The sequence below is a fragment of the Macaca fascicularis genome, chromosome 18, assembly GCF_037993035.2.
Source record: "Macaca fascicularis isolate 582-1 chromosome 18, T2T-MFA8v1.1".
Taxonomy (NCBI): domain Eukaryota; kingdom Metazoa; phylum Chordata; class Mammalia; order Primates; family Cercopithecidae; genus Macaca; species Macaca fascicularis.
The window spans coordinates 57,723,245-57,738,652 of NC_088392.1; the positions used below are offsets into that span (position 1 = coordinate 57,723,245).

Below are 15,408 nucleotides of genomic sequence, written 5' to 3' on the forward strand. Positions count from 1 at the left end.
CAGTTAGCTATGATCACACTATTGCACTCAGCCTGGGTGACAGAGCAAGACCCTGTCTCCAAAAAATAAAAAATAAATAGAACTAAAGGGAGAGATAGACTGCAATGAAACAATAGTAGGGGATTTTAATACCCCAATCTCGGTAATGGACAGATCATCCAGATTATCTGCAAAGAAACAGTGGAGTTAAACTGAACACTAGCTCTAATAGGCCTAACTAACATTTATAGAATATTTCACCCAACTGCTGCAGAATACACATTTTTTTTTTCATGAGCACATGCAACATTCTCCAGAATAAACCCTATCTTAGGCCACAAAACAACAAAATTTTAAAATTATCGCCAGGCATGGTAGCTCACACCTGTAATCCCAGCACTTTGGGAGGCAAAGGCAGGTGGATCTCCTGAAGTTGGGAGTTCACGACCAGCCTGACCAATGTGGAGAAACCCCATCTCTACTAAAAATATAAAATTAGCTGGGCGTGGTGGTGCATTCATGTAATTCCAGCTACTCAGGAGGCTGAGGCAGAAGAATCACTTGAACCTGGGAAGTGGAGGTTGCAGTGAGCCGAGATCGTACCATTGCACTCCAGCCTGGGCAAGAAGAGTGAAACTCTGTCCAAAAAAAAAAAAAAAATTTACAAAGTATCTCTTCTGACCACAATGGAATAAAACTAGAAATCAGTAACAAAAGAAACCTCAGAAAATACACAAACACATGGAAATTAAACAACATGCTACTGAATAACTAATGGGTCAATGAAAAAATTAAGAAGGAAATTAAAAATGTTCTTGAAACAAATGAAAATGGAAATACAACATACCGAAATGTTTCCATATGAGATACGGAAAAAGTAATAATAAGAGGTAAGATTACAGCAATAAATGTCTATATCAAAAAAGTAGAAGGACTTCAAATAAATAACAGTGCACCTCAAGGAACTAGAAAAGCAAGAGCAAACCAAACCCAAAATTAGTAGAAGAAATAATAAAGATCAAAGCAGAAATAAATGAAATTGAGACTAAAACACAATACAAAAGTTCAACAAAAGGGTTGTTTTTAGAAAAGATAAGCAAAATCAACAAACCTTTAGCTAGACTAAGAAAAAAGGGAAGAAGACCCAAATAAATAAAATCAGAAACAAGAAAGCGATCTCAGAAATAGAAACATTAGAGACTATTATGAACAACTATATGCCAACAATTGAAAAGCCTAGAAGAAATGAAAAAATTCCTGGACACATACAACTTACCAAAGATGAACCAAAAAGAAATAGAAAACTTCAACAAACTAATAACAAGTAACAAGATCAAAACTGTAATAAAAGGTCTCCCATCAAAGAAAAGCCCAGGAACTGATGACTTCACTGCTGAATTCTACCAAATATTTAAAGAAGAACTAATACCAGTCCTACTCAAACCCTTCAAAATAACTGAAGAGCAGAGACTGCTTCCAAACTCTACAATACCAGCATTACCCTGATACCAAAACCAGACAAGGGCACAGCAGAAAAAAGGAAACTATAGGCCAATATAATTGATGAACACAGATGCAAAAATCCTCAACAAAATATTAGTAACCCAAATTCAATATTTACAAGATCATTCACCATGATTGAGTGAGATTCATGCCAGAGATGCAAGGATGGTTCAATGTATAGAAATCAATAAATCAAGGAAATGAATATGTAAAAGAGATATCTGTACTCCCATGTTTATTGCAGCACTACTCACAATAGCCAAAATATGGAATCAAAGTGCCCACCAGTGGATGAATGAATAAAGAAAATGTGGTACATATACACAATGGAATAATATTCAGCCATAAAAAGGAATTATGTCATTTAGCAACATAGATAGAACTGAGGGGCCATTATGTTAAGTGAAATAAACTAAACACAGAAAGACAGATATTGCATGTTCTCTCTCATATGTGGGAGCTTAAAAAGTGGATCTCATGAAGATAGAGAGTAGATTCATGGTTACCAGAGGCCAGGAGAGGGAGATGGGAGGATAAAGGGGAAAAAATAATAAAAGTGTATTTTATTGCCACTAACCTGTACCTTAAAAATGGTAAAGATGGTAAATTATATATGTATATTTGGTCTAAATAAAAAATGCAGAAGTAAATAGAAGATATTAAACAAACCAAAAAATAAAAATTGAAGTGCAAGTTAAAAGCAAAAAAAAAAAAAATTCACAGCAGTTCTTAACTCTGGCTGTACATTAGAATCATCTGGGCCCTGCCCCAAACTAAATCAAAATCTCTGGAGGTGGGACCTGGGATATAGTTGTTTTTCCAAAGATTCTTTCCAAAGATTCTCACGTGATTCTATTGAGCAGACAATGTTGAAGATCTAGCTGGGAAAGAGACTTACACAAGTTGATGGTAATGCTGTGATAGAGGCATGAAAAAAGTGCTATTGAAATCATACATTCTGCTTGGGGCTCCAATAGAATATGAGCTCAATTAGGATAGAAGCCTTTATCTGTTCTGTTTACTGATATGTCTCAAGTACTAGAGCCTTTATTTCTAGCATAGCCATTCAATTCATATTGTTGAGCTGTAGTTTTAAGAGTGAACAACTAGAATGTCAGCAAGGCAAGGTATGGGAAAGGCATTCAAAGAAGAGGTACTTGGAAAAGAAAAAAACATAAAAGTAAGTGCAGCACATACGGGAAAAATTTCAAATAGTTGACTAAAGCTAGATTATAATGTATAATCTATAATGTATGGTATATAATGAACTAGTGTAAAACTCCTTTTATTTCTATAGAAAGAAATTTGTTCTGTAGTGTGCAAAAATTGGTAAGGTACCAAAGAACAAAATGGTACACAATTTATAGTTTTCTTTTTTTTTTTGAGACGGAGTCTCACTCTGTGCCCAGGCTGGAGTGCAGTGGCCGGATCTCAGCTCACTGCAAACTCCGCCTCCCACGTTTACGCCATTCTCCTGCCTCAGCCTCCCGAGTAGCTGGGACTACAGGCGTCCGCCACATCGCCCGTTTAGTTTTTTGTATTTTTTAGTAGAGACAGGGTTTCACCGTGTTAGCCAGGATGGTCTCGATCTGCTGACCTCGTGATCCGCCCATCTCGGCCTCCCAAAGTGCTGGGATTACAGGCTTGAGCCACCGCGCCCGGCCCACAATTTATAGTTTTCAAAAGGATTACAGGCTTGAGCCACCGCGCCCGGCCCACAATTTATAGTTTTCAAAAGGATTACAGGCTTGAGCCACCACGCCCGGCCCACAATTTATAGTTTTCAAAAGTAACACTCAAGTTCTAAGGTTATCAAACATTTCTCTTTATGGACCTGGATTCCTATTAACACAATAACTGCCTCCATTTTTGTAGTGGAAGAAAGTTGATGAGGTCAGTCTTCCTGTGTTTAAAACTCCACTAATAGTTTGATCAAAGAAGCTGAACTGGTAGATGCCTGGCTTTTGTTACAGAAGCACAAGACACAAACAGAGATTACACTAGAGATGCAATATTGAAATATTGGAATTTACATACTGAAAATATGTAACACTGTTGGAAATAAGTATCTCCTAAGATAAAGGAAATTATAAAACTATTTAGGTACTCCTGAACAGAATTCTGAGTTTAATGTCTTAACAGATTGGAAAGGCAATTCTTTAAAGAAAATTTCTTTTTGGAGGAAGACTCATGAATTAGTGAAAAAAAAAGTCATATTTCAACAAGTTCAGACTAAGGTAATATGATCCTTAGGCAAGAGATATTAAAAAGAAAAAGTAGAGAGGATAGTCTAACAATGTTATTATAAATTGATCCCAATGGGGAAGGAAAGGGGGAAATATTTGAAGAAATTAACTGCCATTCTAACAAGATGAAAAATCAGTGTATAAAAGAGACATGTATACAAGGATAAATAGCAGTGAATCATTTCAAGAAGGTTAGTACCCCAGATATCTAAGACTCTTGAAAAATTCTGAAGATTTTATGTTTTAACCTTTTAGAGAAATTTTTGGAACAAGAGAAAAAAAGATTGATAGGTTTCTGTTAGGAGCGGAAGATAATAATGTCATTCATTTACTCCAGTGGTTCTCAAACCTTGCCTGCATGAGAATCGCATGGAGGCCTTATGAAAACAAAGATTGCTGACCTAAGCTCCAGAGCTTCTGTATTCAGAGGACTGAGATAGGACTTGGGAATCTGATTTTCTAACAAGTTCCCAAGTAATGCTGATGCTGCTGGGACAAGCACCATGCTCCAAGACTGACTTAGTGTGTGTCTTGGTTTGGATTCCACAAAAAGTAGACACTAAGACAAGGATTCAAGTGTAAGTAATTTATTTTGGAGGTACAGAAAACACCTGTAGGGGGCTGAGCACATTGACGAGACTCTGTCTCAAAAAATAATAAATACATGCTTTCCTATGTTATAAATTTCACAAGCCTCAGATCAACTTGCATTTTTTTTTTTTTTTTTTTTTGAGAAAAACCTCGTGTTGTTTTCTATAGTGGCTGCATTAATTTATCTTCCCACCAACAGCATGTAACAGTTTACTGTTCTCTGGAACCTCAGCAGCATTTTTTTTTTTTTTTGTCTTTTCAATGAGAGCAATTTATTCAAATTGAAGCAAGATTATATCACATTGTAGATTTGATTTGTATTTCCCTGAGGATTAGTGACACTGAGCATTTTTAAATTTATTTATTGGCTATATGTATTTCTTTTTTTTTTTTTTTAATACTTTAAGTTCTAGGGTACATGTGCACAACGTGCAGGTTTGTTACATATGTATACTTGTGCCATGTTGGTGTGCTGCACCCATCAACTCGTCATTTACATCAGTTGTAGCTCCCAATGCCATCCCTCCCCACCCCACCATAATAGTCCCCAGTGTGTGATGTTCCCCTTTCAGAGTCCAAGTTATCTCATTGTTCAATTCTCACCTATGAGTAAGAACATGTGGTGTTTGGTTTTCTGTTCTTGGGATAGTTTGCTTAGAATGATGGTTTCCAGCTGCATCCATGTCCCTACAAAGGACACGAACTCATCCTTTTTTCTGGCTGCATAGTATTCCATGGTGTATATGTGCCACATTTTCTTAATCCAATCTGTCACTGATGGACATTTGGGTTGATTCCAAGTCTTTGCTATTGTGAATAGTGCCGCAATAAACATACGTATGCATGTGTCTTTATAGCAGCATGATTTATAATCCTTTTGGTATATACCCAGTAATGGGATGGCTGGGTCATATGGTATTTCTAGTTCTAGATCCTTGAGGAATCGCCATACTGTTTTCCACAATGGTTGAACCAGTTTACAATCCCACCAACAGTGTAAAAGTGTTCCTATTTCTCCACATCCTCTCCAGCACCTATTGTTTCCTGACTTTTTACTGATTGCCATTCTAACTGGTGTGAGATGGTATCTCATTGTGGTTTTGATTTGCATTTCTCTGATGGCAAGTGATGATGAGCATTTTTTCATGTATCTGTTGGCTGTATGCATGTCTTCTTTTGAGAAATGTCTGTTCGTATCCTTTGCCCACTTTTTGATGGGGTTGTTTTTTTCTCATAAATTTGAGTTCTTTGTAGGTTCTGGATATTAGCCCTTTGTCAGATGAGTAGATTGCAAAAATGTTCTCCCATTCTGTAGGTTGCCTGTTCACTCTGATGGTAGTTTCTTTTGCTGTGCAGAAGCTCTTTAGTTTAATTAGATCCCATTTGTCAATTTTGGCTTTTGCTGCCGTTGCTTTTGGTGTTTTAGACATGAAGTCCTTGCCAATGCCTATGTCCTTTTGGTGTTTTAGACATGAAGTCCTTGCCCATGCCTATGTCTTGCATGGTATTACCCACGTTTTCTTCCAGGGTTTTTATGGTTTTAGGTCTAACATTTAAGTCTCTAATCCATCTTGAATTAATTTTCATACAAGGAGTAAGGAAAGGATCCAGTTTCAGCTTTCTACTTATGGCTAGCCAATTTTCCCAGCATCATTAAAGCCTATTAAATAGGCAATCCTTTCCCCATTTCTTATTTTTCTCAGGTTTCTCAAAGATCAGATAGCTGTGGATGTGTGGTATTATTTCTGAGGGCTGTGTTCTGTTCCATTGGTCTATATCTCTGTTTTGGTACCAGTACCATCCTGTTTTGGTTACTGTAACCTTGTAGTATAGTTTGAAGTCAGGTAGCATGATGCCTCCAGCTTTATTCTTTTGACTTAGGATTGTCTTGGCAATGCGGGCTCTTTTTTGGTTCCATATGAACTTTAAAGCAGTTTTTTCCAATTCCGTGAAGAAAGTCATTGGTAGCTTGATGGGAATGGCACTGAATCTATAAATTACCTTGGGCAGTATGGCCATTTTCACAATATTGATTCTTCCTATCTATGAGCATGGTATGTTCTTCCATTTGTTTGTGTCCTCTTTTATTTCACTGAGCAGTGGTTTGTAATTCTCCTTGAAGAGGTCCTTTATATCCCTTGTAAGTTGGATTCCCAGGTATTTTATTCTCTTTGAAGCAATTGTGAATGGAAGTTCATTCATGATTTGGCTCTCTGTTTGTCTGTTACTGGTGTATAAGAATGCTTGTGATTTTTGCACATTAATTTTGTATCCTGAGACTTTGCTGAAGTTGCTTATCAGCTTAAGGAGATTTGGGGCTGAGATGATGGGGTTTTCTAAATATACAATCATGTCATCTGCAAACAGGTACAATTTGACTTCTTCTTTTCCTGTCTGAATACCCTTTATTTCTTTCTCTTGCCTGATTGCCCTAGCCAGAACTTTCAACACTATGTTGAACAGGAGTGGTGAGAGAGGGCATCCCTGTCTTGTGCCGGTTTTCAAAGGGAATGCTTCCAGTTTTTGTCCATTCAGTATGATATTGGCTGTGGGTTTGTCATAAATAGCTCTTATTATTTTGAGATATGTTCCATCAATACCGAATTTATTGAGAGTTTTTAGCATGAAGGGCTGTTGAATTTTGTCAAAGGCCTTTTCTGCATCTATTGAGATAATCATGTGGTTTTTGTCTTTGGTTCTGTTTATATGCTGGATTACATTTATTGATTTGCATATGTTGAACCAGCCTTGCATCCCAGGGATGAAGCCCACTTGATCATGGTGGATAAGCTTTTTGATGTGCTGCTAGATTCGGTTTGCCAGTATTTATTGAGGATTTTTGCATCGATGTTCATCAGGGATATTGGTCTAAAATTCTCTTTTTTTGTTGTGTCTCTGCCAGGCTTTGGTATCAGGATGATGTTGGCCTCATAAAATGAGTTAGGGAGGATTCCCTCTTTTTCTATTGATTGGAATAGTTTCAGAAGGAATGGTACCAACTCCTTATACCTCTGGTAGAATTCGGCTGTGAATCTGTCTGGTCCTGGACTTTTTTTGGTTGGTAGGCTATTAATTATTGCCTCAATTTCAGAGCCTGCTATTGGTCTATTCAGGGATTCAACTTCTTCCTGGTTTAGTATTGGGAGAGTGTAAGTGTCCAGGAAATTATCCATTTCGTCTAGGTTTTCTAGTTTATTTGCATAGAGTTGTTTGTAGTATTCTCTGATGGTAGTTTGTATTTCTGTGGGGTCAGTGGTGATATCTCCTTTATCAATTTTTATTGCGTCTATTTGATTCTTCTCTCTTTTCTTCTTTATTAGTCTTGCTAGCGGTCTATCCATTTTCTTGATCTTTTCAAAAAACCAGCTCCTGGATTCACTGATTTTTTGGAGGGATTTTTGTGTCTCTATCTCCTTCAGTTCTGCTCTGATCTTAGTTATTTCTTGCCTTCTGCTAGCTTTTGAATGTGTTTGCTCTTGCTTCTCTAGTTCTTTTAATTGTGATGTTAGGGTGTCAATTTTAGATCTTTCCTGCTTTCTCTTGTGTGCATTTAGTGCTATAAATTTCCCTCTACACACTGCTTTAAATGTGTCCCAGAGATGCTGGTATGTTGTATCTTTGTTCTCATTGGTTTCAAAGAACTTCTTTATTTCTGCCTTCATTTCATTATGTACCCAGTAGCCATTCAGGAGCAGGTTGTTCAGTTTCCATGTAGTTGAGTGGTTTTGATTGATTTTCTTAGTCCTGAGTTCTAGTTTGATTGCACTGTGGTCTGAGAGTTAGCTTGTTATAATTTCTGTTCTTGTACATTTGCTGAGGAGTGCTTTACTTCCAACTTTGTGGTCAATTTTGGAATAAGTGCAGTGGGGTGCTGAGAAGAATGTATATTCTGTTGATTTGGGGTGGAGAGTTTTGTAGATGTCTATTAGGTCTGCTTGGTGCAGAGTTGAGTTTAATTCCTGGATATCCTTGTTAACTTTCTATCTCGTTGATCTGTCTAATGTTGACAGTGGGGTGTTGAAGTCTCCCATTATTATTGTATGGGAGTCTAAGTCTCTTTATAAGTCTCTAAGGACTTGCTTTATGAATCTGGGTGCTCCTGTATTGGGTGCATATATATTTAGGATAGTTAGCTCTTACTGTTGAATTGATCCCTTTACCATTATGTAATGGCCTTCTTTATCTCTTTTGATCTTTGATGGTTTAAAGTCTGTTTTATCAGAGACTGGGATTGCAACCCCTGCTTTTTTTTGTTCTCCATTTGCTTTGTAGATCTTCCTCTGTCCCTTTATTTTGAGCCTATGTGTGTCTCTGCATGTGAGATGGGTCTCCTGAATACAGCAAACTGATGGGTCTTGACTCTTTATCCAATTTGCCAGTCTGTGTCTTTTAATTGGACCATTTAATCCATTTACATTTAAGGTAATATTGTTATGTGTGAACTTGATCCTGTCATTGTGATATTAGCTGGTTATTTTGGTCATTAGTTGATGCATTTTCTTCCTAGCATCGATGGTGCTAGGCATTTTGGCATGTTTTTGCAATGGCTGGTGCCGGTTGTTCCTTTCCATGTTTAGTGCCTCCTTCAGGATCTCTTGTAGGGCAGGCCTGGTGGTGACAAAATCTCTAAGCATTTGCTTGTCTGTAAAGGGTTTTATTTCTCCTTCACTTATGAAACTTAGTTTGGCTGGATATGAAATTCTGGGTTGAAAATTCTTTTCTTTAAGAATGTTGAATACTGGCCCCCACTCTCTTCTGGCTTGTAGAGTTTCTGCTGAGAGATCTGCTGTTAGTCTGATGGGCTTCCCTTTGTGGGTAACCCGACCTTTCTGTCTGGCTGCCCTTAACATTTTTTCCTTCATTTCAACTTTGGTGAATCTGACAATTGTGTGTCTTGGAGTTGCTCTTCTTGAGGAGTATCTTTGTGGTGTTCTTTGTATTTCCTGAATTTGAATGTTGGCCTGCCTTACTAGGTTGGGGAAGTTCTCCTGGATGATATCCTGAAGAGTGTTTTCCAACTTTTCCCCCTCACTTTCAGGCACACCAATCAGATGTAGATTTGGTCTTTTCACATAATCCCATATTTCTTGGAGGCTTTGTTCGTTTCTTTTTCCTTCTTTTTCTCTAGACTTCTCACTTCATTTCATTCATTTGATCTTCAGTCATTGATACTCTTTCTTCCAGTTGATTGAGTCAGTTACTGAAGCTTGTGCATTTGTCACATATTTCTCGTGTCATGGTTTTTATCTCTGTCAGTTCTCTGCATTGATTATTCTAGTTATCCATTCTTCCATTCTTTTTTCAAGATTTTTAGTTTCTTTGTGCTGGGTATGTAGTTACTCCTTTAGCTCTGAGAAGTTTGATCGACTGAAGCCTTCTCCTCTCAATTCATCAAAGTCATTCTCCAACCAGCTTTGATCTGTTGCTGGCGATGAGCTGCGTTCTTTTGGAGGGGGAGATACGCTCTAATTTTTTGAATTTCCAGCTTTTCTGCCCTGCTTTTTCCCCATCTTTGTGGTTTTATCTGCCTTTGGTCTTTGATGCTGGTGATGTACTGATGGGGTTTTGGTGTGAGTGTCCTTCCTGTTTGTTAGTTTTCCTTCTAACATGCGGGACCCTCAGCTGTAGGTCTGTTGGAGATTGCTTGAGGTCCACTCCAGACTCTGTTTGCCTGGGTATCAGCAGCAGAGGCTGCAGAAGATAGAATATTGCTGAACAGCGAGTGCTGCTGTCCAATTCTTGCTCTGGAATCTTCATCTCAGGGATGTACCCTGCCATGTGAGGTGTGAGGTGTCGGTCTGCACCTAGTGGGGGATGTCTCCCAGTTAGGCTACTCAGGGGTCAGGGATCCACTTGAGCAGGCAGTCTGTCCGTTCTCAGATCTCAACCTCCATGCTGGGAGAGCTAATGCTTTCTTCAAAGCTGTCAGACAGCTATCAGACTCCACCTCTGGGTTCTGATGACAGGCAGGCCTCCTTGAGCTGTCATGGGCTCCACTCAGTTCGAGCTTCCTGGAGGCTTTGTTTACCTACTTAAGCCTCAGCAATGGCAGGCGCCCCTCCCCCAGCCTTGCTGCCACCTTGCAGTTAGATCTCAGACTGCTGTGCTAGCAATAAGGGAGGCTCTGTGGGCGTGGGACCCTCCGGGCCAGGTGTGGGATATAATCTCCTGGTGTGCCATTTGCTAAGACCTTTGGTAAAGCGCAGTATTAGGGTGGGAGTTACCCGATTTTCCAGGTGTTGTGTGTCTCAGTTTCCCTTGGCTAGGAAAACGGATTCCCTTCCCCCTTGCACTTCCCAAGTGAGGCGATGCCTCGCCCTGCTTCAGCTCTCGCTGGTTGGGCTGCACCAGCTGACCAGCACCGATCGTCCGGCACTCCCCAGTGAGATGAACCTGGTACCTCAGTTGAAAATGCAGAAATCACCCATCTTCTGTGTCACTCGCACTGGGAGCTGGAGGCTGGGGCTGTTCCTATTCGGCCATCTTGCTCCCCACCCCCTTCTTCTTTTTTTTTGAGACAGGGTCTTGGTCTGTCACCCAGACTGGAGTACAGTGGTGTGATCTTCGTTCACTGCAGCCTCAATTTCCTGGGCTCAGGCAGTCTTCCTCCCTAAGCCTCCTTGTGTAGCTGGGTTCATAGGCACTTGCCCACACCTGGGTAATTTTTGGGCTTCTTGTAGAGATGGAGTCTCACTTTGTTGCCCAGGCTGGTCTTGAACTCCTAGGCTGAAGTGATATGCTCACCTCGGCCTCCCAAAATGCAAGGATTACAAGCACAAGCCACTGCAGCTGGCCTCAACTTGCTTCTTTAACATGATATTAGCCCATATTACAAAATAAGCGGCAGGATATTTATGAGACATATGAAAGAAACAAGGCTGCAAACTGAATTTCACTTCAGTTTAGACATATTTGTACTGAGGAGTCTCATACTCCTGATGTCATAGGCCCTTGATAAGCCCCAGCCACTCAGTACTTAAGAAAGCCTATCTGGATCAAACTGCTCCTGATTTTTTGTTGCAAGACATACTTTCATCAGAAATGCCCCCCAACATCCATGGCCCAAATAACAAGAGGAGGAAACAAAAACTTTCAGCTCTTTTGCAGTAATACACCTATCACCAGTGAAGCATATACAACATTTTACATGTGGTCACCTTTTACTGATATATATATATTTAAACATTTTGTAGAGACAGGGTTTCGCCATGTTGCCCACACTGGTCTCGAACTCCTGCATGCAAGCAATCCACCCTCCTCGGCCTCTCAAAGTACTGGGATTACAAGTGTGAGCCACTGCACCCAGCTAACCTATCTTTCCAGAGAAAAAGAATGCGTGTTCTGGAAATTACCAGTGAGAATCATGTTGTTTGACAAAATTATAGAGTATCTGACTTGTAAGCAATTAGAAAATGAAATAGTAATTAAAGGACCCAAGGTGTATTCACTAAGTCAAATCAAACTAAATACATTTCACATTTTAACACATTTAATGGGCCAGAAGATTAAGAATTGTTATCATTGCAAACAATATGCTATGCAAGGGGTGGAGACTAGAACATTTAAGCATAAATACTAAAGTAATAGTTTAATAACCACACTCAAAGATTATTGATTAATAGATGAATCCCAGTCTAAAATAGCCTTTAATGATTTGTTCCTGGGCTCACCTTGGTCCTGTGCAATAAGGTGAAGGCCTTGCTTGTTAGTCTGCACATGAATCTGGGAGTGGTAGCTAATATGTTGAGTGCCAAAATCAAAATTCAAAACATCTTCATAGGTGAGAACAATGGCCAAAACTAAAAACAATGAAATTCAGTAGTCATAAATGTAATGTCCTAAATTGTGAAAAACATTTTAGGGATTATGATTGACATAAACTGCCATCAGTGGTCATGTAGTCTTGAGCAATTTTGATTAAAATGTGGTTTCTCATACAATACATGTAATGGTACCAAATTATTTTGCTTTGATGGGAAAACAATTTAAAGCACTGGACTGGAATTAAGGAGCCAACAATTTAGGGCATTGACAAAACTGAACTGAGGCCAGACAACGAAAACCAGGAAGAGAAGTGATCCTAAAACCAGGCCATGAGGAATGATCAAAGCAAATGAGAATGTTACCCTGAAATGAAGTAAAATTTTGCTGATATTGTAAGAAACTCGTATGCATTCAAAATTACATCATAAAAGGACAGAATTTTATGTCATTTATTTTGATAAGACGAGAGTATAGAATTACGAAGTTGTTTTATGGCAATCACTTGGATGGAATGTTATCATGCCACAGCCTGAAAACATTCTGTAAAAGCCTACTAACTCAGAAAGTCCTCCTCTCAGCTCCATGGCACTAGTTCCACAGAATTAATTATTATGGTTTTGTTTTTTTTTTTGTTTTCTTTTTTTTTTTTTTGCTAAACTATCATATCTGCTTCACTTAATCTTCTTCATAATCTGCTGCAGTTTGCTGCTTGTCAGTTGAAGACATGGTTTACATTTCAAAAGACACAATGTAAACTTCTTTCCTTAATAAAAGTACTTTTTAAAAAAATGTTAATGCATTTGTTAGTTCCTTTTGAAATAAATCCAAACTTAAAGAAAATTTGCGGCTGGGCAGCCAGGCGTGGTGGCTCACGCCAGCACTTTGGGAGGCCAAGGCAGGTGGATCACGAGGTCAGGAGATGGAGACCATCCTGGCTAACATGGTGAAACCCCCTTTCTACTAAAAATACAAAAAATTAGCCGGGCGTGGTGGTGGGCGCCCGTGGTCCGTGCCCGTGGTCCCAGCTACTTGGGAGGCTGAGGCAGAAGAATGGCCTGAACCCGGGAGGCGGACCTTGCAGTGAGTGGAGTGAGTGGAGATGGCACCACTGCACTCCAGCCTGGGCGACAGAGCGAGACTCCGTCTTATGATCCCAACAATTTGGTATTACAGAGAAAAAAAAAAAAAAAAAAAAACCAAGATGCAATAAAGAAGCCAGTCAAAAGCTGTCAAAACCAAGATGGTGACCAAAGCGACCTCTGGCTATCCTCACTGCTCATTATGTGTTAATTATAATACATTAGTATACTAAAGGAAACTTCCATTAGTGCCATGACTGTTTATAAATGCCATGGCTACATCTAGAAGTTACCCTACATGCTCTAAAAGGGGCACAAACCCTCAGTTCCAGGAACTCCTCACTCCTTTCCTGGAAAATTCATGAATAATCCATCTCTTGTTTAGCATATAATCCAGAAATAACTAAGGATAGCCAGTCAAGCAGCCCACACTGCTACTCTGCCTATGGGGTAGCCACCCTTTTATTCCTTTACTTTTTAATAAACGTGCTTTTGCTTTACTCTGTCAGCTCACTCTTGAATTCTTTCCTATGCAAAGCAAAGAACCTACCTGGCCTTCTGGGCTAAGCCCCAGTTTTGTGTTTCACCCTGTGACAGAGTGGTAAGACACATAGATCAATGGAACAGAACAGAGAACCCCAGAAGAAACTCATGTATGCTCAAATGATTTTTTACAAAGTTGCAACAGCAAACTCAATGCAGGATGGATAGTATTTTCAACAAATGGTGCTGGATCAATTGGAGAACGATAAGCAATAACAAGATAATGTCAGCCTAAACCACACCACTTATATAAACATCAACTCTAAGTGGAGTAGATTTAAATGGAAAGCATAAAATTATAAAGAATTTTAGAAGAAAATAGAAAAAATCTGCAGGACATAGGACTAGGTAAAGAGTTTTTAGGTATGATACCCAAAGTATAATCCATAAAAGTAAAAATCAATAAATTGGATTTCGTGAATATTAAAAACTTTGCTCTCTTAAAGGTTTTAATTTATTAAAAACTTATATATTTTCTCCCCATCTGCATCTGTTATTTCCTCCTTCCCTGTAAGATGAGAGATCCAGTATATGAGAGACCCAGTTTCTCTGCATCCTTACCAGCATTTGGTATTATGATTATTTTTTCTATTTTAAACATTCAAATAGGTTTATAATGACATTTCATTTGTGGTTTAAATTTTTATTCTGTAATAGATCATGGTATTTGACATCTTTTATATCCCTTATGTCCCTATAAGAATAAGGAAACAACAGATACAGATGGGGAGAAAATATGCAGTAGAAAAACAAATAATCCAATTAGAAAATGGGCAAATGATAAGAACATATAAAAGGACATTTCACTAAAGAGAGATGGCCAGTAACACACTAAAAGATGTCAAATACCATTAGCTATTACAGAATAAAAAATTAAATCACAATGAAATGTCATTATATATCTATTTGAATGGCTAAAATAGAAAAAATACTCATAACCATGTGACTTGTGCTTGTAATTCCAGCTACTCCAGACACTGAGGCACGAGAATCGCTTGAACCCGGGAGGTGGAGGTTGCAGGAAACTGAGATCATGCCACCGCACTCCAGCCTGGGTGACAGAGTAAGATGCTGTCTCAAAAAAAAAAAAAAAAAAAGCTATAAAATTTTAACCCTTAAGTACAAGTCTTTTTTAATGTTCTGGAAAACAAAATGGGGAAGACACACAAAGCATATTTCCTGCATAAGGAGGTGCAATGGTTGTCTCAAGGAAATATATTTGTGCAAATTATATTGAGTTATGACCTCAACCAACTTTTTTTTTTCATGGCATGGCCACTTTCACTTAAAAGAGTGGCTGGCAAAATATTTATATGTGGGTATTCGGAGGGAGAAAACCAGCATGTCACTTCAGGGTAACAACCATTTGTTGTCAAAGATAAAATTTGAGGTTTTAAGCAAAAACCAGAGTTTTGTAAGCTTCCTGGCTTCCCAGTTTTTAAAGATTTGATGAGATCCATGGTGATATTGATGTAATTGCTACAGTATAAAAAGCGAGTCAATATTTGGAAGATCTCCATAACTCTTTTGGACTGATCGTCTTTTGGACTGTCTTTTGGACTGACCATTACATAATGCTATGCAATCACATGCAGGTAAAAGGTCCATTCAAATACAAGGTAGATCTATGGATTTTCCTGTTAAGTGTACAAAAAATTTGATATGGTTCGGATTACAACCAACTTTTAAGAAGTTACTATTTG

The 15,408-nt window shown here is 38.7% G+C and overlaps 1 protein-coding gene across 1 annotated transcript in view; it reads left to right on the top strand.

Moving 5' to 3' along the window:
• GAREM1 (GRB2 associated regulator of MAPK1 subtype 1) overlaps window positions 1–14,821 on the top strand; it is a 319,538-nt gene extending 304,717 nt beyond the window's left edge. The window contains exon 5 of the mRNA XM_074022667.1: window positions 14,671–14,821. Coding sequence (XP_073878768.1) covers window positions 14,671–14,772 — 102 coding nt within the window. The 3' untranslated portion in view covers window positions 14,773–14,821. The remainder of the gene's footprint in view (window positions 1–14,670) is intronic.
• Window positions 14,822–15,408: the final 587 nt, after the last annotated feature.